This window comes from Rhineura floridana, chromosome 22 (assembly GCF_030035675.1).
Source record: "Rhineura floridana isolate rRhiFlo1 chromosome 22, rRhiFlo1.hap2, whole genome shotgun sequence".
Lineage (NCBI taxonomy): Eukaryota > Metazoa > Chordata > Lepidosauria > Squamata > Rhineuridae > Rhineura > Rhineura floridana.
The window spans coordinates 12,382,194-12,394,603 of NC_084501.1; the positions used below are offsets into that span (position 1 = coordinate 12,382,194).

The 12,410-nt window shown below is 50.3% G+C and overlaps 1 protein-coding gene across 4 annotated transcripts in view; it reads right to left on the reverse strand.

Moving 5' to 3' along the window:
• The window catches only part of ZNF687 (zinc finger protein 687), a 32,549-nt gene that overhangs the window by 10,534 nt on the left and 9,605 nt on the right, over positions 1–12,410 (reverse strand). For 3 of the 4 annotated variants that reach the window (XM_061605580.1, XM_061605581.1, XM_061605579.1), the window contains 4 exons: positions 4,674–6,913; positions 3,775–3,953; positions 2,199–2,375; positions 778–940 (listed from right to left, as the gene is read on the reverse strand). In XM_061605580.1, coding sequence (XP_061461564.1) covers positions 778–940; positions 2,199–2,375; positions 3,775–3,953; positions 4,674–6,893 — 2,739 coding nt within the window. In that variant the 5' untranslated portion in view covers positions 6,894–6,913. Of the gene's footprint in view, positions 1–777; positions 941–2,198; positions 2,376–3,774; positions 3,954–4,673; positions 6,914–12,227; positions 12,351–12,410 lie in introns of those variants that run through there. The other variant, XM_061605582.1, reaches the window with a different exon arrangement.

A 12,410-nucleotide genomic window follows, 5' to 3' on the forward strand; every position in this document is an offset into this window, starting at 1 on the left:
AGAACACTGGACTAGATGTGCCTTTGGGCTGATCTAACAGGGCTTTTCTTCAGTTTCTTAAGCTTAGCCTAGCACATCGCCTTTTGGAGAGATTCCTCAAGCCCAAAGTGAACAGCACAACTATCAGCACACAGTAAGTAGGCACTTACAGCACCCTCAACCGTGCTTTACCACTGGCTATGGAAGGACTTTAAATGCAGTTGGGCCATTTTGCACAAAGCCCTCTTATTTTGCATTATGTATTCTGCTTCTGTCCATCATAGGATGGTGGCAGCGACGCAGTGTGGGGGAAACAAATCCCTTACCCTCCGATTGTTCAAAATCTTATTTGGTGTCTCTTCTGAGACCTGAACAGGCATTGCTCACACACTTCTGATTTTGTCTTTGCAACCATGAGGACTAATAACTTATCTCTTTTCTTTAAAAAAAAAGAAAGAAAGCTATCATTCTTGGGAGGCAAAATTTTGCAGCCAGTAACTGTAAAGATTACAAAACTTTTTTTTCCCTCCAAAGAATGAAAGCTATGGCTCTGAGGAACCCACAAACATCACATTCCAGTTTTTCTTTTTCTATACTGCTGTGGTATAATGTAGAACCCGTGTAATGGTTCCTAGAGTACTGAAACATTGTCCTTTTCCCAGCTGGGTTTATCATTGATGCTACCTGTTCCCAAAGGGGTGAAACGTGCAACATCTCCCTCTACTGAATACGCCAAAAGCCAGCTCAGAGAAGCCTGCAGCTCCCCGCCTCCCAACACTCTCCCGCCTCGCCCCTCACCTTCAGATGCTCCAGCATCGTCCGCTTCTGGGCAAAGAGAAGAGGGCAGTCCGGACACTTGAAGACGCTCACCCTCTGATTGAGCAGGTGCTGGTCAAAATGGGAGGAGAGCAAGGGCTTGTGGGTAAAGACCGTGTCGCACATTGCACACTTGTAGATCATCCTGGAGGGGACAGAGGAAGAGGTGTGCCTTTTTAATGGGAGCCAGGCAGGGAAGGAGCTGGGAAAATATTTTGTTTCTGTGGCATCAAAGACCAAGAAGAAGGCCTGCTTGCTAGGATGCTCAAGACCACTTTGCACTCTCTTTCGCTCCCCACTACAGGCCACCCAGTGACATTTTCTGCGCTTTATTTTAGCACTTGTTTGTTTATATTTCTGTGGCCATAACAAGCGCCCTAAAAACACACACCCTCAAAACCTGGCTTTTAAATAGATGTTTGTGACCTGCCCCCTCTAGGAGACAACTAATACCCACAGGTAGACTGTCTCTGGACATGCAAGTCCCATACAGCCATTACGGCTAACAGCCATCAGCTGATGGACTCTTCTCATGCAGGATTTTTACCTCCTCCCCACTGATACGATGACTGGTAGGAGGCAATTCGCATCCCCATCAGGATTTAACCCTCTCTGCCCACCACAGCACCACATCTGCTTTAATTTTTTTTCTTTTCTATTTTCCGACACCACCAAAATCTGAGGTTTCTTGGAGTGCAAGAAAAATGTATTGTAGAGGCGGCTGCTGGGGAGAAGCACATCAGATCCAGGCCTGGGGTTTCGGTACCCCTACTCTACATCATGTGTCGTCACATAAACTTCCACCATAGTGGCAGGGAACCTGTCACTGTGCTTCCAGCTCCCAGCCACCACAGCCAGCATGGCCAATTTCTCCCACTCATAACAACAGAACTCGTGGACATCCAACAAAGCTGAATGCTGGGAGATTCAGGGAAGACAAAAGAAAGTCCTTCACACAGCGCCGAGTTAAACTATGAGATTCACTCTCACAAGAGGCAGCGATAGCCACCAACTTGGATAGATTTAAAAGAGAATGAGACAAATTTGTGGAGGATATTAAGGCTGTCGACAGCTAGTACCCACCATGGCTATGTTCTACCTCTGTTGTCGGAGGGAATATGCCTCTGAAAACCAGCTGCTGGGAATCGCAAGTGGGGAGAGCTGCTGTTGTGCTCAGATCCTGCTTGCTACTGTTTGGCCACTGAGAGAGCAGGATGCTGGACTAGATGAGCCACTGGCCTGATCCAGCAGCCAGGCTCTTCTTATGAAGATTTGGGAGCTGGAGTCCAACATCTGGAGGGCCATAGGATTCCTACCTACCCCTGTTCTATCATGCCCTTCTTCAGTTTTAGTCATTTTTTTACAGACAGATACAAGACAGACAGACAGAGATGCCCTCTCACTTGGATTGCTGGTTGCTGAAGCCCGGATGCTGTGTGTAAATGTGAGCATGAGCGCTGGGTGCTGACTTGAATGCCATGGGACAGATGGGGCACTTGTGAAAAACCTCACAGTGGGACGTCTGGATGTGGGATTTGATGGAGTTCACCCCACCAAATACAACTGAGCAGCTTGGGCACCTGCGGATGAGAACGGGGAGTACTTGTTTAATATATCTATGGGCGCAAAGAGGGAGAGGGAGAGGGAGAGGGAGGGAGAGAGGGGGAGAGAGAGGGAGAGAGAGGGAGGGAGAGAGAGAGACAGAGAGAGAGAGACAGAGAGAGAGACAGAGAGACAGAGACAGAGAGACAGAGAGACAGACAGACAGAGAGACAGACAGAGAGACAGACAGAGAGACAGACAGAGAGAGAGAGACAGAGAGAGAGAGACAGAGACAGAGAGAGACAGAGACAGAGAGAGACAGAGAGAGACAGAGACAGAGAGAGAGCTTTGCCCATCAATAAACATTTCCTGGGCAGCTTGCTAAACAATACAATATCAAAAATACAATACAAGATAATGAAAATCAACATTAAAGCAGAAAAGGAAAACATGTGGTATCCAATGCTAGCTGATACAGAACAGACCCACTGAAGTTAAAAAGACATGACTAACTTAGGTTCATTAACTTCAGCGAGTCTGCTCGGAGTAGACCCACTGAAATTGGGGAAGGGCGATAGTTCAGTGACACAGCATGTCTTGCATGCGGAAGGCCCCAGGTTCAATTGCCGACAGCATCCCCAGGCAAGGACTCCGTTCTTTTTTTGGAGGGGGGGAGAAACCTTCTGCAGCAAGCCAGAGGAAAGAACTCCTGGAGTAAACTTTACTTCTGAGACCACAAGCTGGAAAACTAGGGGAAGCCACTACCCTGGGCAGACCCCACGGCATGATGAGAGCTCAGCCTCCCCACCTCCGCATTCCACCTGCCACACACACGCTGGAGAAAGCAGGGATTTTGAGGGGGTATGGAAAAGCCCCATCCTACCAGGTCCTAAACAGAACAGATGGCTCAGCCACCCCACTCCCAACCCCGGACAGAAAGAGGGAAGGGTCTCAGGGGTGCGAAGGCAGAAGAGACGATCCGCCTTACTGAAGTTAAACAGTTCTGGAACTGGTCAGCGACTGGACAAATGACCACCTGGGAACCCTACATGTTCGCTGCCTTGGGTTCCACGATGGAAGGAGGGTGGGATAGAAATGTTAATAAATAGATAATATGAGAGGATGAAGGACACAGCCAGAGTCTCAAGCCAAAGTCTCTACTTAGCATCTTAGGCTCCAACTGCTTGCTCCGAACACCACCCAAATATGGAACGTACAAGTAAGCAGGAGTCGCCACAGAGCTCCATCATGACTTCCATACCACAGACGCTCCAGTCAGAAATCAAAGGCAAGCAGGTCAAGTCGGTTCTCAACCTGGGCCTAGGTTTGGATTCCTGCTTCGATGGCCAAGCCGTTAAATAACTATGTCCGCATTGAGGGACAAGGCTATTAAAAAGGGACAACCTTGTTGGATTCTCCCCCCCACCATGTCTCTACCTGTAGCCTATCCTCCGGGAGAAATGGAGGCAGGCTTCCTTCAAGTGCGTCTCGAAGTTGGCCAAGAGGAAGTTGCCCCCGCACTCTGGACAGACATGGGGCGGGCGGTTCTTGTGCATGCGCTGGTGGGCACTGAAGCTGCACCGGTTGGGCATGATCATGGGACATGTGCTGCATACCTTTGGGAGAGAGGGGAGAAAAAGGTACACGTTTTGTTTTTCTTGAATTTGTATCCCGCCCTTCCTCCCGAAGGGGCCCAGGGAGGTTTATGGTTAATCCAATCATTAACAGAGCATAGTGGGAAGGGGGAGAGGAGAGAGCATGTCACGAGTCCTAATTCTGCCGCTGGCAAAGAACCGCAGAAATCGGGGCCTGCCCTGGTCTAAACCAGGGTTTCACTAACAAAAGGTTGTAGCTCAGTGACACAGCACCTGCTCTGCAGGCAGGAAGTCCCAGGTTCAATCCCCGGCAGATAGGCTGGGAATGACTCCTCCTTGAAACCCCAAAGAGCAGCTGCCAGCCAGTATAGACAATGCTGAGCAAGATGGACCCACGGTCTGACTCACAGCCTCCTATGTTGGCTGGTGCCTGGGGGAAATCCTATTTAGGGAACGGAGAATATATCCCCCCCCCCTTCCAGGTGACAGAAACGGAAAAACTGAGTTCTGACCCCAAACGCCGCTCATAAAGCATGAAGCTCATGAAGTATAATAAAGTCGTTTCCTATATTGCTCCCTGTCTTGCTAGCGTTCTGCGTACAATGAGCTTTTGAATGGATGGAGCATTCCGGTCAAGGTTCCCATGCACCCGCCCACCCCAGCCTGCGTTTGGAAGCATCCCGGTCCACAAAGAGCCTGTATTTCTGCCCAACCAAGCGCCTTGCCCTTTCAATAGCTTACCGTGGAGGTGGACGCAGTGGCCTGCTGGAAGTGTGCTGCGAGGCCAGCCTTATCTTTACATGGCTCCTTGCATTCCAGGCACTGGCAGGAGTTGGTGGTCGCCTGCTCAGTGCTGCCATTCAAAGGCAGGACGGGCAGGTCCTGAGAGGCTGCTCCGCTGGCTGCGGCCACAGCCTCTGGAGTCGCGGCAGCGGTAGCAGCGGCGGCCACTTTGCTGGCATTCAGGGAGGGCAGGGAGATGAGGGGGGTGATGTCGGGCTGTCCGATCATCTGATCCAGAGCAATGGGCCGCATGACCAAGTGGGAGCACTGCATGACCAGCCCTTTGTCCTTGTGCTCCCGGGCGTGGAGGAGGAGGCTGCACTTGTTGAAGAAGACCAGGCGCTTGGTGCAGTGGTTGCAGGTCACCTCAATGCGCATGCTGCGGCGGTCGTAGTGCCGGGCCAGGCTCTTTTCCAAGGCAAAGGCATCGCCGCACTCCAGGCAGCGGTAGCCGAGTGGCGGGAGGGTCAGGCTAGAGTCTGCCGGAGGGACCAGGTTGGGCTTGTAAGTGGGGAGGAGGTTCTTGCTGTTCAAGATCTTGTTGAAGGCCTCCACCAGGCTGGACTGGCTGCGGGAAATGACTGTGCCGGCCACGGTAGGAGAGGACTTCTGCGGCTGCATCACGACCACGGTGGTGCCGTTGACCTTCTGGTTGGCTGTGATGGTGGCCAGCTGGGCCGCCGGGCCGCCAGTGGCTTTGGGGAGGGCCTGTGGCACCAAGCTGACAATGTTCTTGGCCACAGCTTTGCTGGGCAGCACCACTGCTTTCTGCTGCGCCACACTGGCGGCCATAAGCATGGCGCTGCTGGCGTTCTGGATGGTGGAGACCGGCAGGACCGTCCCTTTGATCTTGGTCCCATCCCCCAGCTGCACGCTGACTACTTTGGGCCCTTCGATGGCCTTCAAGGGACTGGCGGCTACTGTTTTCGGATTGGGAGACTCCATGGCACCTTCTTCTTTCTTTGGGGCAGCGGGGAGCACGGCTTGTTCGGCAGCAGCAGCCTCTTGCATGTCGTAGTCTGAAGGCAGTTTGGCAGTTCCGGGCTCTGAGTCGGAAGAGACCCTCGTTACCGTCCTGGTGATGCTTCCGGAAGAGGTCTTGATGGTCTTGATCCTCACCTTCAGAGGCCGCGAAGAACTGGAAGAGGGGGAACCGGGACTCTCATCTTCATTCTCCTCTTCCTCCCCGCTGGATGCATCCTGCGGGCACTGTATGGGCTTTTCAATGGCCTCTTCCTTCAGGGTCTCAACACTGGGCTGTTTTGGCGAGACAGATGGTCCCGGGCTCGCTTTTGCCAGCGGAGAAGAGCTTTTGAAGAACGGGTCCTGGGGGCTTGAGGGAGAGCTCTTGACATCGGGGGCGTTACTGGAGCTGCTGCCAAGATCTGTGTCCGGACCAGGCCAGGATGCCATAGGGGAACTGTCTGTAGGGTAGCAAACAGAACTGGATTTCGGGCAGCCCAAAGGACTGGCCTCCTGACAGGGTGCCTCGCAGTCGGACTCCTGCTTAATGGCCAGAGGGGCTGGAGGAGGAGGGGTTGGAGGAAGGCCCACTCCTCCACCGGCTGGGCAAGCTTCGAAGGGTTGGGGGAAAGTCGGAGGGAGAGACCCAACGGCCTCCACCGCCATCTCGTGGCAGTCCAAGGGTGGGACAGGAGAAAGCAGGGGGGGTGGGGAGAGGGAAGGCACAGAGAGAGTCTTCTCTTTCAACTTGCATTCTCGCGGCCGGTCAATAAGGTTAGCCGGATTGTCTTCAGGAGGATCGGGGCTGAAGTGAGAAAAGATGTCAAGGCTCTTGGTCCCCTTTTCTTTCGGTGCCCAACACTCCCCGTTAGCGCCAGCCACCACTTCTGTTGGGAGGGTGGGTGAGGAACGGGGCACCTCGGGGGCAGTGAAACCGTTCTGCAGCAAGCGCGAGCCGATGCCGTGGCCTTCTTTGACACGTCCGTCTGCAGGGTCCAGCTGCTCGGGGCAGACTGTGTTCTTCACTATGACGCTGACTGTGGTGATGTCAGCATGAGGAAGGACGTGCTCAGGGACCGCCGTCTCCACAGGGATGGGCTTGATATGTGCCTCTGCGTCCTCGTGGCTAGAGTGGATGGCTTCATTTGTGTCGATGTCAGGAATGTCAAAAGCCGCCAAGAGGTCCTCAAAATCTGGGGTCTTCATGTCACCCATGGCGAAGGTCTGAGAAAGCCCTAGGAGGCAATGAAGAAAAAAAATGGTTCTGCTTTCATAGGAACATAGAAAGCTCTTATGTCTAGACCCTTGCCCCATCTAGCTCAGTGTATATATTGACCGGCAGTGGTACAGAGTTTCAGATGAGAGTCTTTCCCACCCTCCCTGGATGCCAGGGATTGAACCTGGGACCTTCTGTACGCAAAACAGGTGCTCTGTCACTGAGCTACAGTCCTTCCCCTAAAAAATAAATCAAGATTCCAGTCCTCATGGCTCTGAATAAAGGGCTGATTTAAAAAGGATCAGAACACTGAGTCAGAACATAGACCCCATCTGGCTCGGGACTGTCCACACCAGCCTCCGCCAGATGCTTGGAAATACGACTCCCATCAGCACCAGCTAGCAGGTGTTGGGCTGCAGGGCGTTGTTGTCCAAAAACATGAGGAGGACACCACGTTGGCAAAGGCTGGTCTACACCAGCTGGCGGCAGCGGTGGCTCTCCAGGGTTGCAGGCAGGCATCTTTCCCTGCCCTCCCTGGAGATGCCGTTGGGGCTTGAACCTGGGACCCTCTGCATGCAAAGCAGGTTCTCTGCCACTCAGCTGCAGTCCTTTCGTGTATTTAAATACAGTGGTTAATCTGAACGCATGTGGAAAACGTCACATGGCATTCGATAGTCCCTAGGGCAGTGGCTGACACCTTTCCAGACCTGGGATCCTCCGCTCATGCCGACCTCCAACATGGGACCAAAGTTCAATGTAAGGTTGTCTCCATCTTTTCTGTTTTCCCCCTCCACTCCTCCCCCCCCAACAATTTTTCTAACATCCTAAATAAAAGGCAGAATACTAGGATTTGAAGGAAAGAAAACCTCTAATACGGCCCACTTCTAGGTCCCAGTTATCAGAATTATTCAAAAGGGGGTGCCTCGCCTTTGCAGGAGCAGATTCAAAATCACTGCCTAGAAGCGAGCCTCACAGAAGAGTGACAGGGCTCCACCACCCAAAACACCAAGGCCTCCACCCGTTTGCATGCTCTCCCAAACACACACATGCCAGCCCCAGCTTTTCTCAGACAAGCGCAGTCTGGGGGAACTTGGCCATCAGTGCAGCTGAGACCCCAGCAACTTTGGGCGCCACTTCCCCTTGAAAGTTTCCCACCCCAGGTGGTCATTAGAACAACTTGTAAATGAGAACTTGCGCCTGAGTTTGCTTGTTTCCTCCTCCCCGCAATCAATTTTCCTTTTGTGTCGTGCCTTCTTTAAAAAGTCGGGGGGCCCACATTGCATTTTTATTACTTCTTTTATTTCTTACTCTATTACATTTTTATTTTTTACTCTATTACAAATAATTTGGATTTGATGGAATTACAATTGCGACAACAGGCAGAAAAACCAGCAAGCGGTCCACCAAAATCCTCAGACACTTCTTGTACCCCAGAGGCAGTGTTTGAACGATGGTTTGTTTCATTCCAAACAAACCATGATGCAAAGCCAAAGTTTGTTCTTGGCTTACCAACTGTGACTTTTTTGGGAGCGAAACAAACCACCACTGCCGGTTCATCTGCAATGCTGAGCCGGGGTCATGGTCTGTTACTCCTGCCATCTAGAGAGGAGCGAAGCGGGCGGCCATCTTGGCATTCATGGTAAACGATTAACTCTGGCTTACCATGGTGATGTGCAAACTATTCAGGAGGGCGAGTGTTTAGCTTTCAATAGGAATGAATGGGGCAGGCATTATTCTGATAATGCTTATGTGAAGAAGCAAATAAGGACATTTTTACTACTACATATATATCCGAACTTTCCTCCTAGGAGCCCCTTTTTCTCCCCACAACAACCCTGTGAGGCAGCTTAAGCTGAGAGATGGCCACTGGCCAAAGGACACCCAGTGAGCTTCATAGCCAAGTGGGGATTTGAACCTGGGTCTCTTATCCCCGAGGTCTGCTTCACACATTATCAGGGCAAGATATGGTTGCTCCTGGAAACCCAAATTGGGCCTCCATGAAAGAGAACACAGGACTTCAAGGTGGTAAAAGGTCTGCTCAGCCCAAGTGGACCATTCAGATATATTGGCCCAGCAAACAAGTCAATAAATAAAGGTGTTAAAAGCCTCTCTCAGTTTGTGCTTTAGGCACCGAGATATCGCCTCCACAAACAACCAAGTCAATAAATAAATTAATCAAAAGCCTCTTCCGGTTTGTGCTCCAGCAACCAAGATGCTGAGGGAAATCTCTGTCAAGTCCCTTTTATTAGAACATTTTTATTTTTGGTTTTAGCTGGGTTTTGTCCCTGTTGTTCCTGGCTCACTCTGCTCCAATTTGAGGGGCTGTTTAAAAAGACTGCAGTTTTGAAGAGAAAGAGATGCAGGAGGGAAAAAGCAGCTTTTCCTGTTCCTTTCCTGACCCACAAGAGATATTTTCCTGCCCAAAGGTTTAAACATTTCGCTTTTGAAGGGAGGGGAGAGTGTATATAAGAACACTCTATATACACTTCATTTTCCCCCTTAGATGAACCCCCCTCTACACAAGCACACAAAATGAAGCCCCTGGACACGTGTTGAGGAAATGTTCCCTTGCCAGCCTCATGGCCACCTCAGACCCTTTTACCACAAAGGGTAACCAAAACGGCAGCCTTGCCAATAACTGCATGAGGCGAACGGATTAGCTGCTGAGGAGGAAGAAGGGAGGGAGACGCTTTCACAAAAGGCGTCGACTGCCTCTCCTGTTGTTCCAGGCCAAGAGTGCACGGCTCGTTGCGAGGCTGACAGGGAACGAGGGAGGCCTACGACAAGGTCCAAACCAGGCCTAGAGTAGGAAGCTTCTCTCCTCAAGTCTGCCGGCCATCAATTTTGATTTTAGGTGTTTTTATTTTTAGTTTTTAAATGGCCCTGTTCCCGATGCCTGCAAATGGCAGTCTGACTTATGGAAATGTAGGGGGTGAAGGCTTTTGTTCCAGAAAGTAAAAAAAGAGAGGAAAGGCTGTACATCAGGCTGCCTGTGAAAGGCATCAGGTGGAAGGCCGAGGAAAAAAAGATGGCTGCTCTACTTCCCCAGCCACCCTAAATCCCTTTGGCTATTTCAGCTTGACTAAGTGTTTTTTTAAAAAAGCAAATTCTTTACTAAAAATCTTTGGTAAACAAAACATTTGGTGCTCATGGCATGAGCAAAGTATAATTTGGGGAACTTTGGGTAAGCGTCTGGAAGCGTCCATTCCACACATTGACAAGAGGTATACCCTCGGGTGGCCACCTTTTCCCTTCCGTGAGGAACAAAAGGCTTGTTAACATTACACTGAACGTAGGTAAAAACTGCCCCTGCACATGTACAAGCAGTTGTGTGGAAAAGTGTACCATTCGTTTATTTGTACACCTCAAATATAGTTTTAGTTTTTAAATGGCTCTGCTTCCGATGCCTGCAAATAACAGCCTGACTTATGGAAATGCACGGGATGAAGGCTTTTAAAAACAGCCAAACGCTTTTTGACAAAGAGCCTTCTTCAGTGGCCTTGTGACTTAATAGGCATACACCTTATATATTACTTTCATTGATAAGGGCTGATACATTGGCAGTTCAAAAAGTCAATTATCTCATTTCCTCCTGTTAGCGTATTTCTAAAAAGAATGACAAAATGTCACCATGGCAATATGTCTGGGATGGATGCATAATGCTGGTGAAATTTTGTACCTACATTCAGTGTAATGTGTGAACAAGCTGCCCCTTGTTCGGAAAAATGGACCATTTGTTGATTTGTACACCTCAACTACTCACTGAGTGTGACGTGTGATGAACTGTACAGTGTACAGTTGCCGACTATTTGCGTACACAAGAACACAGGTTATAAACTTGCTGAATGTAAAAGTGTGAACAGTGCTCCACCACTGGGCTACTGTCTGTCCCCTAAAAGTAAAGTAAGGTTCTAGTCCTTGTAGTTTTGGATAAAAGGCTGGTTTTAAACAGGAACATACGAAGCTGCTTCATTGCCTGTCAAACCTCTGATCCGCCTAGCTGAGTGTTCTCTACAATGACCAGGAACAGCTTTCAAGGGTTTCAGACCAGAGTCTTTCCCAGCCCTACTTGGAGATGCCGTAGATTGAACCTGGGACCTTCTGCATGCAAAGCAGGGGCTCTACCACTGAGCTATGGCTTCGCAGTACAATTTTTTCCCCCTCTCAGATCTTTTCCAGACATATCCCACCCAGATTATCAACCAGCTCCCTGCTCATGTTTTGCCAAGCAAATAAATAAATTATGCTTTTTCCTATATGCACTGCAACTCGGTACAGCTTAGGGCCACATTGTGACACATTGAGAAAATTCATGAGATACAGCCCTCCCAAGACTATACCACTTCCAAGAGAAGGAGAGGCTGGCTGTTTATTCTCCCCAAACACCCCAAATGTAAAAAGTGAGCATGTCAGTGCAAGGTTTGTTTGTTTTTTAAACCATGGGTGAACATTGATCACATGATCCTCACCATCACTGTTATCAAACGATATAGTCCTGGTGGAAGAGGTCTATAATTTCCCCCCAAATATCCACTTCAAGCTTGTGGGGGGGTTTCTCTCTCCCTCACTGCCTTACTTTCCCGGAAGCACTTAAGTACCTGCCAATGCCTCTTTTAAAATGGCTTTTAAAAAAAGTGATTTGCGCCAAACTCAGAGGGGAACTGCCTATCAACAGGATAGTGAAATGGAACCCCCATGTTTAGAGGCAGTGTACCTCAGGAAACCAGACGTTAAACATAAGCAGAGGAGGGCAACCGGCTTCACGCCCTACCTGTGGGTTTCCGGAGGGGCTAGGGAGAAGCACTTGATTGGCTGCTGGCTGTGTGCACACCATACATTTAAAGCACATTAAAAGCACATTTACCCCCTCCCCGCCCCAAAAAAGAATCTCGGGAACTGTCATTTGTTAATGGTGCTGGGAATTATCGCTTTGGGAGGAGTAAGTTAAGTGCTTTAAACACAGGGTGTGTATGCAGCCCCTGGGTGCTGGGTTGACCTTTGGTTTGATCCAACAGGCCTCTTCTTATTTCTAGTTTCCAGGGCACAATCAAGATTCGGATGCCCGTCCACCCACCCCGGCAAGGTTAAGCACAAAAAAATTCTCACTGCAGTGGGGTAAAAGGACGAAGGCCCAAGGGAAAGTGTATGGGTGCGGGGCAGAGTATGCAGGGAAGAAAGGAGTGGGAAGATCTATTCAGGGCGCCTCACTCCACCATGCTCCTGAGAAGCACCTGGAAATCGGGTTCCTGGCAAAAATGGGCGTTTGTGCGTGCTGCGGTGCCTCGATGGTCAAGCAACAGTGCGGCAGGAACCTGCAAAAAGGCAACACTAACCTGATGGAGGAAGTTTCTTGGGGGCGTCACGGCCGAGAGAGCGAAAGAGAGCGTGCAAAGGCCAGGGTGGGGATGAGAGAAAAGGAACGATGAAGTGGCCGGGGTGGAGGGGGGTGGGAGAAAGGAGAAGAGAAGGAGGCAGGCAAGGCAGTTGCTGCTCAAAGGCAAAAGGGCGGCCGCCCG